This window comes from Antedon mediterranea, chromosome 8 (genome assembly GCF_964355755.1).
Source record: "Antedon mediterranea chromosome 8, ecAntMedi1.1, whole genome shotgun sequence".
Classification (NCBI taxonomy): Eukaryota; Metazoa; Echinodermata; class Crinoidea; order Comatulida; family Antedonidae; genus Antedon; species Antedon mediterranea.
Window position 1 is genome coordinate 9,881,434 of NC_092677.1, and position 15,392 is coordinate 9,896,825.

Here is a 15,392-nt window from a genome sequence, read left to right on the forward strand (position 1 = left end):
CATTATTGGTATTCTGATTTATAAAAAAAAAATCTGTAAGCAAAGTTTTATCATGCATTTTATTTTACATTTGACATAAAATTTTCCAGGGTTGCGTCTACAAGAAACGCCATAACATGTGTGCAGCAAACTCTCGTGTCGAGGTCAATTGAATAGTTAATAACAATTAGATTAGCACTTTATATATCTGATCATTTTATTAATATCAGTGAGCCAAAAAAAGAAATTAGTCATCATTTAAGGGGAGTCATCATAATCTTATGATTAATAACATAGAAATTATATAATTTGATTGATTATGGAGACGTTAAATTGATCGTAGATCACTGTGTGAGACTGATAACGTGTTAAAAATATCAAAATTACAAAAAAAAAACACGAGGTGAACTCAGAGTAATAAGTCAACACACGGTGGCATCCCAACTCCTTTAGTATTGTAAATGGTACGCTTAAAGTTTAGTACATTTTGCTTTAGCTGAACCTTTCTCCCTGTCTCTCACCCTGCCTCCAACTATCCCACCCTGCCTCCAACTATCCCTCCCTACCTCTACCATAGAGATATTATCCCTCCCCAATTGATTATATGTGAAGTCCTCCTGGATTAAGGTTGAAATTAGATAGGTTAAACAATAACAAGTAATTGCTAGCAATGTTGTTTTTTTGTTGACGGATACAGCTGTTCAGAAAACACTTGTTTTTTATACCAACTACCACCATCTGATATATTATTATCCACCATTGAAAAATATCTAATTACTTATGACTTGACATATGTTATCTGACATAAGAACAGTCCCATAGTGTTTTTGTTTAATGATCATTTTCTCTCAATACACCTGACTCGATCGCACTTGTTTCGTGTTGAACGTCTCTTTCATAATTTATGCGGCTGCACAGGTCTGACTAATTATTGTTTAACATATGTTTTCTGACAATATGATGTGAGTTTATGTTTTGCAGATCGCAAATTAAGTCTGAGAATATCTGTGTAATCTATCGTGCCGTCTTTTCATATGAAAAGTATGGCGATGTTGGCTGGTTGCTCTGTATATATTAAAATAGTTCTACAACAAATTCTCAAATGTTTTTGAGAATTTTACATTAGCATATTGCATAATACTATATTTTTATGATATTGCTAGATTATACATTGTATTTAAATGAATCTTTCGAAATAATTAATTCATTCATGGACCAAAATTACTTGCGAATTCATGTTCTCAATATGTACATGGTGTCAAGTAAAAATTACGCAAACATCTTATCAATAAATAATTTGTAAAAACTGATACATGGCCCCAAAATTGTGTGTGGGAGTGATCATATGGTATTATTAATAATTCAATTTACTTTATAACAAATGTGTTTATTTATGTTCTGCTATCTACTTCCTTATTTAATAGGTTAATTAGTTGTTTCCTTGTTTATTCATCTTAAACCCAGCTGCAAGGTAAAAACTTGTAAATTAATTTAGAAAAATAAAAATACTTTGTATGTACTCCATGGTAGAGTGTTACAGTTCCAAAGGTTACATACATATTATTATTATATTATATTCCATATAAATACTTAAAATATTATTTGACGCATTTTAGATATTACAAAAAAAATATATTAAAATTCATTGTAAAAAAGATGCACTGTAACAAATCAAAATATATTGTATAAAACCTTTGCATTTATTTCCTCATACCATAACACAAGCATTACTGATTTGATATAATTATTAGATATTTCTACACTTGGATTTAAATAGCATTAAATTATAATTTGAGACATCCTCCCATATAAAAAAATACCTCGCCTTTTTGAATATGCAAGAAATTAGCTCCCTCGTCAGGTGACATAGGAACAGCTTGTGCTGTGATCTGAACACTGGTTTATTTCAAGAGCAATGATAGTAATTTGGTCTAGTAATCTGTACCACATGTGTTTCTCATTTCTGTGGTATTTATTCTCAGAGTGAAAGGTGACTGGAGGCTTGTAAATCGAGTTGATATTTGTCAGATTGCAAGGAAAAGCCCTCCACAGCTTAGACCAATCACAGCGCGCAAATGACTTTTCGCAGGAAGGGACAGTTTATCTTGTGATGAGTGTAGCCAGCTGTGATATTCAGTTGGAATGTTGTCTGCTCAAATGCATGCAGTGTAGTTTATGTGTTTAAACCAATTCTGCCAAATAAACCTCGGCCACTTGACCATCTCGCAGCACTTTCTGTTCTCGCGTGAGATCTACCGTGGACCATTTATTGGAATATTATTGCTTGGATTTTTATGTTTGATTTGTACACCTTTTGGATTGTTATTGCGGTTTGAATTTGTTGGTGTTTAGCTACTTCCTTTGCTGTTCTTTGAGTGGATTTTATGTACGTGAATTTAGTACAGTACAAACTGTGGTATTGTCTTGTATCTGTTTATCTATTATGTTGGACTATAATATTAGCATTAACATAGAATATCTGTTTTTATATACAGTATATATTTATTTTTTATGTAATGTCACTATTAAATTTAAAGGTTTTAAATGTTTAAATTTATTTCATACTTTTGTTTCATCCGTTTAGCTTTAACATTTTCTTTTGGACTAACTTTACACATGGAATAGGACTTTTATTAAAATTATAGTACTGTGAATTCCTATCTGAATTTCGTTTTCAAATTCTTAAATAATAATCACCACTCATAATCATGAGTGAATGTGTCTTAATAATATTATATAGTTATTTTATTAACTATGTTATGTATTTATAGTTTTTTCAATTTTTTATGAAGTGTACTATGTTATGTTATGTGTTTCTAAAAATATATCGGTTGCCATAATATTTTTTTTTCTACTGCGTTGATTTATAAACCATATTTTCTGATGTAAACGATAATAAAAAATAAGCAATTTGTTATCGTGAAATGTTGAAATTCCTGTACCAATGTTTAGACTTGTGTCCTTCATAATATTTACAGTTTTGTTAACCTATGTCAAATATGGTGTAATTCGCAGTTCCAGTATCGCTTTATATAAACAATATGCCACTGCCTACAATATTAAATAGATTGTTTAGTTTAAGATATTTGTCTAGGAGCATAGAACTTTGAACATGTTTTTAATTTTATAAGGTTCAATCGACTGATCTTCCTGCTCGCTGTTTCTATCCATGCAGTGCCGCAGTTTGATAGATCTTTTGCAAACAGTTTTAAACAAATCAATCCAATTCTAACAAACAATTTTTATTCATGTTCATACTCCTGTGTATGTAGTACCCATTATCACCCCTTTACTTAAATATTAAACATTTAATTTTATTATATTATATTACTGATGCTTCATATCTCACTTATTATTTTGTAACCATGTTAAAGGGCTAACTGAGACAAGTCCTAGGTTGGTCCTCTGAACTGTTTATGCTCTGACTGTCTAATAAATAGTTGTATGGCATTCGATGAATTGAAAGTGCTCAGTGCAAATAGACAAAACTGTATTATTGCCAATAATAACCTCCCTTTCCTACGTTCCTCCTAACTGACGCTGCCTTCCATCCTCTCTTTTCAATCTTCGATTTTCTTCATTTTGTTTGCAAACTTTTCTAAAAGAGCAAGCATACCGTTCTGATTTCAGACATTTTTTATTTACACTGAACAGCTGGTGAACTGCCTGTTTTAAAGCCATCAGATACAGTTACCTTATTTCTGCCAAAATGAAATATATGATGCATAAATCATTCTGCCGACTTCCAACCAAACATGAATTGCCTAGTGACGATGTGATTAAGATAATGAATTTGTTTCTTTTAAAGCACTTGTGAATATTTAACCACTGCTACTCGCAATGTCAAAAATATTTATGTTCTGTGATTTACGTTTTTGTTGCGCATATGTAAGGATTTACTGTCCCATGTTAAGACATTCTTAATACATAGTTAATACCCCACTGCATGTTATAATTATGGTGGATAAACTTAATACACGTTTTACCATGTAAATCCACGAATAGAATGTTTTCGTTTATAATTATCAATCGTGTGTTTCAGTATATATAATAGGCCTTGTTAATAGTGTAATTATTATTATCACTTTTTGTTTGACATTTGTTACAATAGTTACCGTCAATGAAATTTACGATGTAATCTTTTCATGACATCATTAACATTGTTTCATCTTACACTTTTTACTACAAAAACTACACATACAGTACCTGGAATGGATGTACTTTTGCAATCCAATCAATCTCCTGATCTGGGGAAACAAGTGTTAAATTTAGTATTTTAAAAGGTGAACACCGTTTTTAATAGCTACCTTCCTTTTTGCAGAATATCAAGATAAAGCATGTATTGCACCCTGTTGTATTCTGTGTTTCTGTTCTGCTAGTATTTGCCCATTTTGCAATTGTGACTGATATAACCTTCTATTGTACACATAGACCAGTAAAAGTAGATCCAAGAAAGGAGATCCAAGCAAAATGACAGAAAAATTGAAAATGTTCTGGGTAGATAATGCTAAGTCATGTGACTTTGGCCACGTCATGTGACAATGTTTGATGAATCAGTTTTCTATGTTGTGCTTAAAACACCTGTTATTCTAATATTTTTTAATTTAATGCTTTTTTTCTTGTTTTAGATTTAGATTTGGGAAAATACCGTTTGTTCTTGGAATTTCTAATTGATGTCTGTGGATATAAAGTGTAAGGAGAAATAAAACTGGCTATGCTTTGATGTTCAACATATATGTTTGTATACATATTCTGTTTGAAGGAATTTTCTTGTTAGAAGAAGAAATAGTCAAGCAGAAATTTTTCTAGGCTAGCTTTTGTCAGCTGCTTGAACTGTTGGTTAACTGTGGTGTTACCAGGTGTAGACCGGTAGCGTGTTTATGCTTACAGTTGGACGCCTGTAGTAGGCATTTCTTCAAATTGTCTTGGCGATCGTGTTAAGTATTTCTTGGATCATAAATAAATAAACAAACGTGTTCACGCAAGACATTTTGCAAACATGCGAAAGAACAGTGGAAGTCCTAATCAAAGTTTAAACAGAGTTGATGTTAAAAAAGAACAAGATGTTGATGCGCAGTGTACTCAAATTCCTAGCTCGATTCCCGGGCCTGTAATGCCAGCCACGGTAAAATCGGAACAGAAAACAATATCTTTGTCAAAATTAATGCACGCAAGAGCACAGAAAAATAACGATTATTATCACGGAACTGGAGTGTTTAGTTTTGAATTTCATCGCCAACCAAATACAAGTAAGTGATTTTGAATTTTTTACCTCTGTTTTTTTAAGTGAAATCTTTGACTGAGTTTTCTGAATATTCTCTTATACTCTCTTTCTTAAAAAGCTTTCAAAAATAATCAGTACAGGATTTTGATAATATTTACAGACTTTTTCAAGATTTTTAAATATTAGACATTTCATGATTTTAATGGAAAATGTACAAAAGGTTTTTTTTTCAAGACATCACATCACAAATCATGAGATAAATTGACAATATCGTATTTAAATTTGATTTATTCATTCAAATATAAAATAACTTTAACAAAAACTGGGTTTTTTGGTCTTTGTGAATATTTTTAAACTGATCCATTATTTCTGGCTGCATATTTTACCCTATAGTATGTTTATTTCAATGTCTCTCCATATAAATACAAAAATTGAATTAAATACCTTTTTTAAACATTTGCACAAATATTTTTTTTGTTTTTTATTGGTAAATGTTGTTGAATATATGTGATTGTGTATTGAGTCCTTGTGTGAAATTGACCCCCTGCTGTGTTTATTCTGTGTCACCTGTAAAATAAAGTTTAATAGCAATAATATTTTATAGACTATGGACCTAAAAAAAATCAAGGTTTCGGTCTTGTTTTTCATTTTCAAAGATAAATGTGTTTGTTTTTTAATTGCAATCTGATCTACCTTGTCCAACTTAGTTACATTTTCGAGGATATCATATCATCTTTAATTTAGATGTCGTTTACATGAAGTTATACCTACAGTAGATTTAAATAGATTTAAAATGTTAAAAAGAACCTGGATGGATTTTACACTTGTAAATCATAAATGTAGGCGTGTTTTTATAAACAAGTTCAGAATGTTGTTTAATACATGTTAGTGATGTGGCATTGTAGGTGACATATGGCAACACACAATACTTGATTGTCTTTTGCATTCTTCACTCCCACATCAATAGCCTACCATCTGCTCCAGTTTCTCAGCCATTTCAATCGAAGGTCTCTGTGAATGAAACGACACTTAAATTGTATTAATATTTTATGAATTGAATAAAAATTATTGCGTCGACATTAAATTGATAAAAATTGAATGGATTCTCGATTAAAATGACAAAATGGCACTAAAAAATTATGAATAATGAAATAATTTTGTTAAAAATTACTGTTTTGTTACAACTAAATATGTAGAAATGGAAAACATTCCCATCATTCATATAGAGTTCTTCGATTTCATTTCTAACATCATATCATGAAGCCTGCAGTATGTACAGTTATAAGTATCTGAAAATGTACATTATGATACTGTGTTGGCAATTATTAAATGAAATTTGAACTCAAAGTTGTTAATTAGCTTTTAGTAGTATGATAGTGTTTTATAATTTGTTTCTAATAAATAATAACTTGGGAGAGAAATTAATTATTTTAAGAATTGAATAATCGTTTTTGAATCAATAAAATTCTATAATTTGACAATTTTTTTTAAAAATAAAATTTGAGAAAATCTAAAGTAAACACTTTGTTAGAATATAAAATATTACATGATAGAATTAAAGTATTATTGAAAGGATCAGCTGTGCCTCTGGAAGCCATCTTCTAATTTGAAATTACTGATAGATCTAAAGACACTTTTCAATCTAATGAACTCTGATTGACCTCAACTTCTAGTCTGCTAACTCCTGCTGGGATTTATAGTACACCACTTCTGATTGGTCAGTGTCAGATAGTTTCTCTGCACTGCCTTGGAATGTTAAATGTTTATTCAGATGGCAAATAGATTGATGGAGTCAACTTTTAAACAGGTGCTTTGGTTGGATGAATGACAGGGGATGGTTATCAAGGTACCTAGGAGGTTTGTGGGGAAGGCTAAAGGCATCTTTACTCCATCAAAGAAGTCGTTTTATTGTTTTTCTTCTTTGAAATTGAAGCCAAAGTAGCAGCTGGCTTTAATATCTTCAGTCATGAACATCAATTTCATATTTCAGCTATAAATAAGAAAATATGGTTGTTTTGTGTTAAATGTTGTTGAGCTATATTATTACAATTCTTTTAAATAACAAATTAAAGTTGAAATTTAGTACAATACTAGAAAAATTATCAGAAAGAAAAATCTTGCTGTTAGAAATACTGTAAGTTAAAAAACACGGCATAATCAATGTAGACACATTAATTATGTACATACGAATAAAACAATAAAACATTTTTGTAAACTAAATCTGGGAATAAGTATTTTAAAGCCAATGAGAAAGTTACAGATGAAAATCCAACAACACCAAGTATTGATTATCAAAAGAACAAATATATATTATATTGTTATTCATTTCATATTTAGTTTTCCGAGTGTGTTGTATAACTATTACTTAATAATAATATTATAAAAGTAATCAAAAAATAAGTTTTTAGTTTTTGTTTTTCAATCATTAATAAAATCTTTATTTTCTGAAGCTTTAAACAGAACAATAACATCTTTAAAATAGTTTACATGTTGATGTGTTATTTGAGTGTGATGTAATTGGTGATAATATTTTGCATGTGTTTGTAATTTGCTTGTGAGCCAATTGGTAATGCATTAAAAAACATCTGAATATATGCCAATAACTGTGCCACAGATGGGGAAATTTCTGAACTATAGAGGGGGCTATAATAGTTGTTAAATAAAACTAGACGGAGTGAATAATACATTATTTATTACTAATTTTTCAAATTAATACACCTTTTAATAATTTTCAAAGTGCTAAATAATAAAATATAACTATTTTAGCAACTATTTCAATAAACATTTGTTTTGAAGTAGAAAAGATGTTGATACCTTTATGAAAATGTTAATATTTCTTTCTGAAAGCACAAGCTACAAATTTTTCATTCATTGAAATTATTTAATTTATTTAATTGTAAATTGATTAATTTTAAATTTCTACTAAATAATTAATTTGATATAAAAGTTGATTGAAACTAGTTAAATTAATTTTCATAATTACCTCTAAATTACAAAAGTAGCTTACAGATACTCATTGAAATTAAGAGAATATCATTAATTCAAGCTCATTGATTGGTCAAATAATATGTACCTCTGTGCATTGAAGCATGAACAATCAATGAGTAAAATGTAAATGAAGCTAGGTTATTGATATTATGGTAGGTCTATCCCCATATGGTAGCATATAGTTAGATAGGCAGATGGTGTTATTCTTATGAGAACTGTTACCACCTGGCAAGTTTAAACAGACTAGGACCATCCCAGTGTGTTGGTGTCGTGTAACAAGTTAAAATTAATTAATATACAATTGGTTATATATAAATATATAGAACATACTGCACTGTACATTTGTGCTACTAATTTTGATAACTTTTTCCAGGCTAAATCTCTCTCTCAAGATATGTTTTTGTTTTGTTTTTTTATGTAGATGTTACAAATTAGTTTTTTCCTGAAAATGTCATTCTTTTTACTACTTTTTTACATAAAAATTTCAGAATCTGCTCTTTTTATTTATGTCGTTAATTTACCATGATCATTTTTATGTGTCAACAACTCAAATTTTATCTATACAGTACCTCAATATTTGAAAACGTGATAATACAGTTTATCATAAAATAGATTGTTTAAAAATTAATTAGAAATACTCATTATTATATCTCTTTATGTCTTGCCATATTTGGGCGTATTTCCCACACTAAAACTGCCATTCGTAGTTCGTAGTAGACATTATTTATTAAGCCTACTAGATTGTGTAATTGTTCAATACAATGATCATTAATTTTGTTATATCGTTTGTCAGTTGAATACAACTGCAATGATGTCATGTGACACTTGTTTATTGTTGTGTGGCGGCCATCAATGCAATGTGTGTGTTTTATTGAATTGTTTGTTGTTCTTAATAGTATTTCATCTGTTGTGTACAGATATAGAATTTCTAGATAATATCATACACAGCTGTTAAGGTTTACATGTTGGTTAGCACGAAAGGAACAAATTCTATAGCTTGTGAATATGGAAGGAAAAACTTATGGTGATAATGAAAATGAGATTTTGGTAATTTTCATCCTTTTCATCATTTTCATAAATGATGGGAGATGAAACATACAAAATGGAAAAATATTTGAAAAAAGCTTTTGTGAATTTAATTTTGATAAATGAATACTGAGTATTTATTTGCAATGTACAGTACCAATTTTTAAATTATAAATCGCAGATACAAACCAATTTAAATTTGCAAGCAGCCTGAAACCATTCCATACCTGTCAGTATACACTGGAAATGCCATTAGCAGTTTGTTGAAATCACCAAACTAAGAATAGGCTGGACATTACCATTATATTTCGGACGAGTGTCCCATAAGGCTGGAAATTACAAGATGCTAATTGCTGCCCGAAATAACAGGCTAGCCTACCACTGTAGATCAGTTTCTGATACCCCGAAAGTAGTCTTTTTTTGTTCCCTCTGCTACTAATAATACAAATTCATTTTTAACGATCACACACAGAGTGTGTTAACCTTTACTGTAATGCATATTTTTTTATACTGTATCGTTACTTTTTACAGCATGGAGGAATTAACTTGAGAAAAGTTAAGGGTTCTGAAGCTACAGTATAGAAACACTGTAGAGGGTACTAGTAGGGTTTAGAGCAGGGAAGAGTGAGGTGGTAGGTAATTTAGATTTAGATGAATGATAATGGAGAAATTCAAGGAGGTAAAAAACTTTAAAGAGAAGTAACTTTATAAGTGAGCAAACTTTTATAAGTAAACATATTTTTTTAAGTGAACACACTTTTATAAGTGAACAAACTTTTATAAGTGAACAAACTTTTATAAGTCACGAACACACTTTTATAAGTCACGAACACACTTTTTATAAGTGAACAAACTTTTATAATTAAACACTTTTTATAAGTGAACAAACTTTTATAAGTGAACAAACTTTTATAAGTCACGAACACACTTTTTATAAGTGAACAAACTTTTATAAGTCACGAACACACTTTTTATAAGTGAACAAACTTTTATAATTAAACACTTTTTATAAGTGAACAAACTTTTATAAGTGAACAAACTTTTATAAGTCACGAACACACTTTTTATAAGTGAACAAACTTTTATAAGTGAACAAACTTTTATAAGTGAACAAACTTTTATACAGTAATTAAACATATTTTATAAGTGAACAAACTTTTATAAGTGTAAAACTTTAGGATGATTATCATATGAGTCTATTGTGAATAAATGTTTGTTGCATTATAATAAACGTTAACAGCAATGATATGATTATGAGTTCTGACCTGTAATACATATTTTTACAATCAAAACTGGATGTAAGAAAATTAACATACAATTGTTGGGACAAATATTGTCCTCTTCCTTGCCAAATTACTTGAAGAATTTGTTACCTTTAGCTAGAAAATATCCCCTTGCCCTCTTCCTTGCCAAATTACTTGAAGAATTTTTTAACTTTAGCTAGAAAATATCCCCTTTTTGTGAGCCTAAACCACCTAAAATTATATTATATTGTATGTTGTTTATTTTGTTGATTGATTGTGAAAAACGTGTGCAGTACGTCCCTTGTGATCCCATGGCTGTCATCGGCATTGTTGTTCTTGCACGCATCACACTTTTATATCCACAATTAATATTAATTATTAATAAATAGCTATTGATGTATCAAAATAAATTGTATGACTGGTGACACCATGGTTAATGTATAAAATGAATACAATTGTTTTTGCACTACATTTATTTTATGTGCAGGCCATTCAAACTTGATTGTGCTGTGAATCATGAATTTAACAGTCTGGTTTTTTAACAAAGAAGAACGCATACTAAAAATTCCGGACTAGAGGCCACACAATGGCCACACAACACTATGTAAGCCCCTCCTGAAAATAGTGTTGTTATGAATAAATTAGCAGTATCCACTAATTCAGTAAAGTATATATTTATATCTTAATTTGCAGATTAGTACTTATACTAGTATGAAGCATATAGAATATGAATATAAGTAATTGGGTAACCCTAAATCTTGGTTCCTACTTAGTTGTACTGTAATGCAATGACAATCATAGGTGCAATCAGTGGTGGCGCCAGCGGGGGGGCTACGGAGGCTCTAGCCCCTTCGTCGGGGAGCCTAGCCCCCCCGTCGGGGAACACGGGTACTTTTTGTCGGGGAATATAATATACAGTAAAAAGCGTTCGCGTTCACTTCGTAGCTAGCTTCAGCGCCTAGAAAACCGCGACGTTTCATTGACTGTGAGAGTAGGCCTACGTCAGAGTGATATTATGCACTTTATATGCATTCATTATTGCCAGCGATCTAACTTACTACTAAACAATAGCTAGGTTCGCACTTGTCTGGCGGTATCCCTTTGTACGAATCGTTCAACGTTGGGTCGAGACGCGTGATATCATGTTCCATCCACGGACCAAAATGTGTACTGTAGTTATTTTCCAGGCGAAGTTTACCGACGGTTACGTCGTGTACTGCGTCGACGTACGCTACACTACAGCAAAAACGAATTATGTTAATTGTTCGTATGTTCACCAATTTTTTAATTTACAAGTAACCTTCTGTAGGCTACCGTGGGGCACCTAAAATAAATTTTTCATCCATTACTAAACAAAAAAACATGCCATTTTCGCTAATAGCCAACATCTTATTATAGCTAAGTTATTACATTTTCAATATCCTGTATGTCATGAATTTCTCACCACTCAAAAGTCCAGATGGTACGCACGCATACACTTGGGAGGAATAAACTTATTTCCCCGACTGAAAAAGGTCTATGCTTGCGTTTTTTAAGCCTCTAGGCCTGATGTTTCAAAAGTATAAAATGCAATTTTTTGAAGACCTGCAGCTCTAGTTTTAAACATTTTCTTAGCTCAGCCCCAACAATAAAGCTGGTCATATTTCGAAGAACAAGAAGTGCATTTTCCGGGACCTAACATATCTATTTTTCAAACATTTCTTAGCTCAGTCACAACCATGATAGGGACTTATATATTTTGTTTCATGTTTTGAAGTATAATAAGTCCAATTTCCGGGACCTCCATCTCTATTTTTCTAAATTTTCTTTGAACTTTTTATTTTTTAAATTGAAAAATGTGGATTGAAACAGTCATCGCGCATCGTTTTTTTGCACGCAGTATTTTATTTATGCATTATAAAAAATGGAAAAAATGGCTACCCTAAATCTGATTAAAATGACCTCAAATGACGCTAGAACGCGTTGCTTCCGGGGGCTTCGCCCCCTGGTCCCCCCACAGGGGGCCCTTGGCGGCCCCCTGGCCCCCAGCCTGGTGATGCTCGCTTCGCTCGCATAACCCCCCTCCTCGGGGAATGTAGCCCCCGCGTCGGGAAGATCCTGGCGCCACCCCTGGGTGCAATGCAAGTCAGTTGACCAATAAAAAGCAAGAGTTTGGGTGATTCATAACTTCATGATTGGTCAAATTACTTTCGGACATTACCAGATGGTAATTGCTGCCTGAGCTAACATGCTAGCCTACCACAGTTTCTGATACCCCAAAGTAGTCTTGTTTGTTGTTGTTTTACCTCCTTGTATTGCGTCCAAGTAGGAACAACGCTTTAAAATTCAACTTGTACATGGTTTTCTTCAAGCTTATTAAATTCCAATTTATTTATTCGATCAATATGCATGTAAAATTGAATTTCCTTTTCACGCAATATAACATTTGTTAACAAATATTTGACACTATAAATTTTGCTCCCACAATTATTTTCTTTAATAAATTATTGAAATTATGTTGGGAAAGCTGACATATGTTGAAATATCTATGAATAATTTGCATCTGTAATAAAATAATGTCATGCTATAAAACTAAAGCCTCTTATTTTTGCATACCCTCAATTTTTACAACTTAATAATTCGCTAACAATTGTATACATATTTTTTTATTGGATATTTTATATATATATATATTATATTAAATTATAGAGGGCAGCATTACTATATTTTATTTTATGTGTACCATATTATTATTAAAGTTAAATATTGAAATTGTTTAAATTGTTTATGTTAATTTTTAATAAGCTTAAATTTAATTTTGTAAAAATATTAAAGTAATAAGATAAAAATAATATTAATTCAAAGATTTCAGCGCAATTTTTTTGTGAAATTATTAGAAATTCAACAATGATAATAATACAGGGAAGGTGCCAAGCATTAATGGGTGGTTAAAAGAAGTTTTTACCTTTAGACTATGAACCTGTTAAGATTTGTGAGTCCCTCTTTGAACATCTTGGTTATATGGCTCAAACTTTAGGTTGTGGGTTTTCCAATGTGTTTCAAGATGGGTTTTAATATTATTTATAGAGGATGCATTTACTATATGATATGGCAAACTATTCCAATCATTTACTGAAATTTTGCAGTAAAAATTAAGTTGGTTATGTTGGTAGTGACCATTCCTACTCTCCCCTACAAGTTTATCCATCAAAATGATAACACAATAATGATGATATTGATAATGACAATTAGAGTGGATAGTGATCCAAGATTTTGAAATGAATAATTTATATTTATCAGAAGCATTAGTACTCTGTTGTAATCCGAAACATTCGCTAATACTTGTCAACCGGTAGTCAACACACAACAAGGAGCCGCTGTTCAAATGTCTATTAACCACGTCATCGTAACCGGTATTGATTAAGACGCAAACAAATTCAGCTGAATAAAGTGTTGAAACGAGAATGAAATTCGACGAAAGAATACAAATTTAACGAGAAGTAAACAGCTGGCGCGAGTCTCACCGTCCGTGTCTAAATTCATCTCGTTGCAAAGTTTGTTTTACTAACGGATAAATGCATCATCACACCTGGTGTAGTCCACGCTCATGAATAATCAAGTTTGTGAAATAGTATGCGATGCCATTAATGTAACGGTGGTGGACAAGTGCGTTTTCCCTTAATGTCTTTTACTTCGGTCATTGGATGCTGAATCAATTGGAATATCCGTCTTTGTTCCCTCGGGAATATTTCTAGCTGTTACAGCTGGTTCAGTACCATTTCAAGTACCCATTTAGGTTCATGAATAGAAAATAATGTACATAACTGTATGAATTGATTACGTTAGTGCTTAGACCACTCTCTGGTCTTAGCAAATATATTGACATGTGAAAAGATGGTTCAAACAAGTCTTGGTTGGTTAAAAAAGATTAATATTATTGGTAAAATGTACACTGCACATTTCAATTTTAAACTGTTTTTTTTTAACTCAGACTTGGGACTCGTACGCAAAATGAGTGCATGTGCATAAGCCTTGCCGGGTATTGCTAAACCATGCAAACCCTCGCAAAACCCCAACATAAAAGTTGGTTCAATGGGGTTTGCGGTGGTTTATAAATTACCCGCCTTGCCCTCTTATTCTTATGTACAGTATGAATACATTCATTCCTGATGGATTTAAACTTTAAACTAAACTTTAAACGATTAGTTTTCATCATGTACTGTACAATACAACCATGTAAATTTCCTGCGGATAGTGAAATCTCTATCTATTGTGAAACGTTTAATTTAATGACATTCACCAATTTCTAGGTACCATGTTTTTCAACAACATACATTTATTGTTTTAGCTTTTATTTCCTTAGTTTATTTCTATCCTAACCATTTATGCGCATATTCATGACTTTGAGAATAGAAAGTCATTACTAAATGACTCCACGGAGTTTCTGATATAAAGAATAAAATGTGATTTGCTAAAGGATAAATACATAAAAGAAAATATATATAAGCAAATTTATTATTGTGCAATTTAATTTACTGAGGAGATATTTAAATAGAATCTGTTGTCCTCTCTAGAGGTTGGAAAATATCTATCTTGTTTTATTAATAATTTTCCGTTTAAATTGCCTTGTTCTCCTGGGTTTAATGTTGTATGCTGTGTAGATAATGGAAATAATAGGAATACAAAAGATATTTTACAACTGTACTATAGTTCAATCAGAAAAGTTATATTAATAACTTTTATCCAAATTAATTCTAAGTACTGATGGAGGACCATGTGTGATACATTGTTGCAGTAAACAAAAGTAGTTACTGCAGTAAAATAAATAGTTGATCTCTTTCTGTTAAATTTTATGTGTGTATACTAATAGTTGTTGTTTCAACTGCAACATCTGTATTGTTTGTTGCTTTCTGTAAAATACTTCAGTTTGTTGAATAACCAATAACTTTGAA

General features: G+C 31.2%; 1 protein-coding gene and 1 long non-coding RNA gene across 6 annotated transcripts in view; one reads left to right on the top strand and one right to left on the bottom strand.

The window, feature by feature from the left end:
* Positions 1 to 15,392, top strand: part of LOC140057375 (protein CBFA2T1-like) — a 100,832-nt gene that overhangs the window by 52,540 nt on the left and 32,900 nt on the right. For 3 of the 5 annotated variants that reach the window (XM_072103005.1, XM_072103004.1, XM_072103006.1), the window contains exon 2: positions 4,608 to 5,228. In XM_072103005.1, coding sequence (XP_071959106.1) covers positions 4,979 to 5,228 — 250 coding nt within the window. In that variant the 5' untranslated portion in view covers positions 4,608 to 4,978. Of the gene's footprint in view, positions 1 to 1,976; positions 2,366 to 4,607; positions 5,229 to 15,392 lie in introns of those variants that run through there. The other 2 variants (XM_072103003.1, XM_072103007.1) reach the window with 2 other exon arrangements.
* Positions 3,544 to 7,074, bottom strand: LOC140057376 (uncharacterized). The gene is made up of 4 exons (XR_011846932.1): positions 6,750 to 7,074; positions 6,086 to 6,214; positions 4,186 to 4,226; positions 3,544 to 3,577 (listed from the first exon to the last, which is right to left on the bottom strand). It is a non-coding gene; the product is annotated as an uncharacterized lncRNA (long non-coding RNA).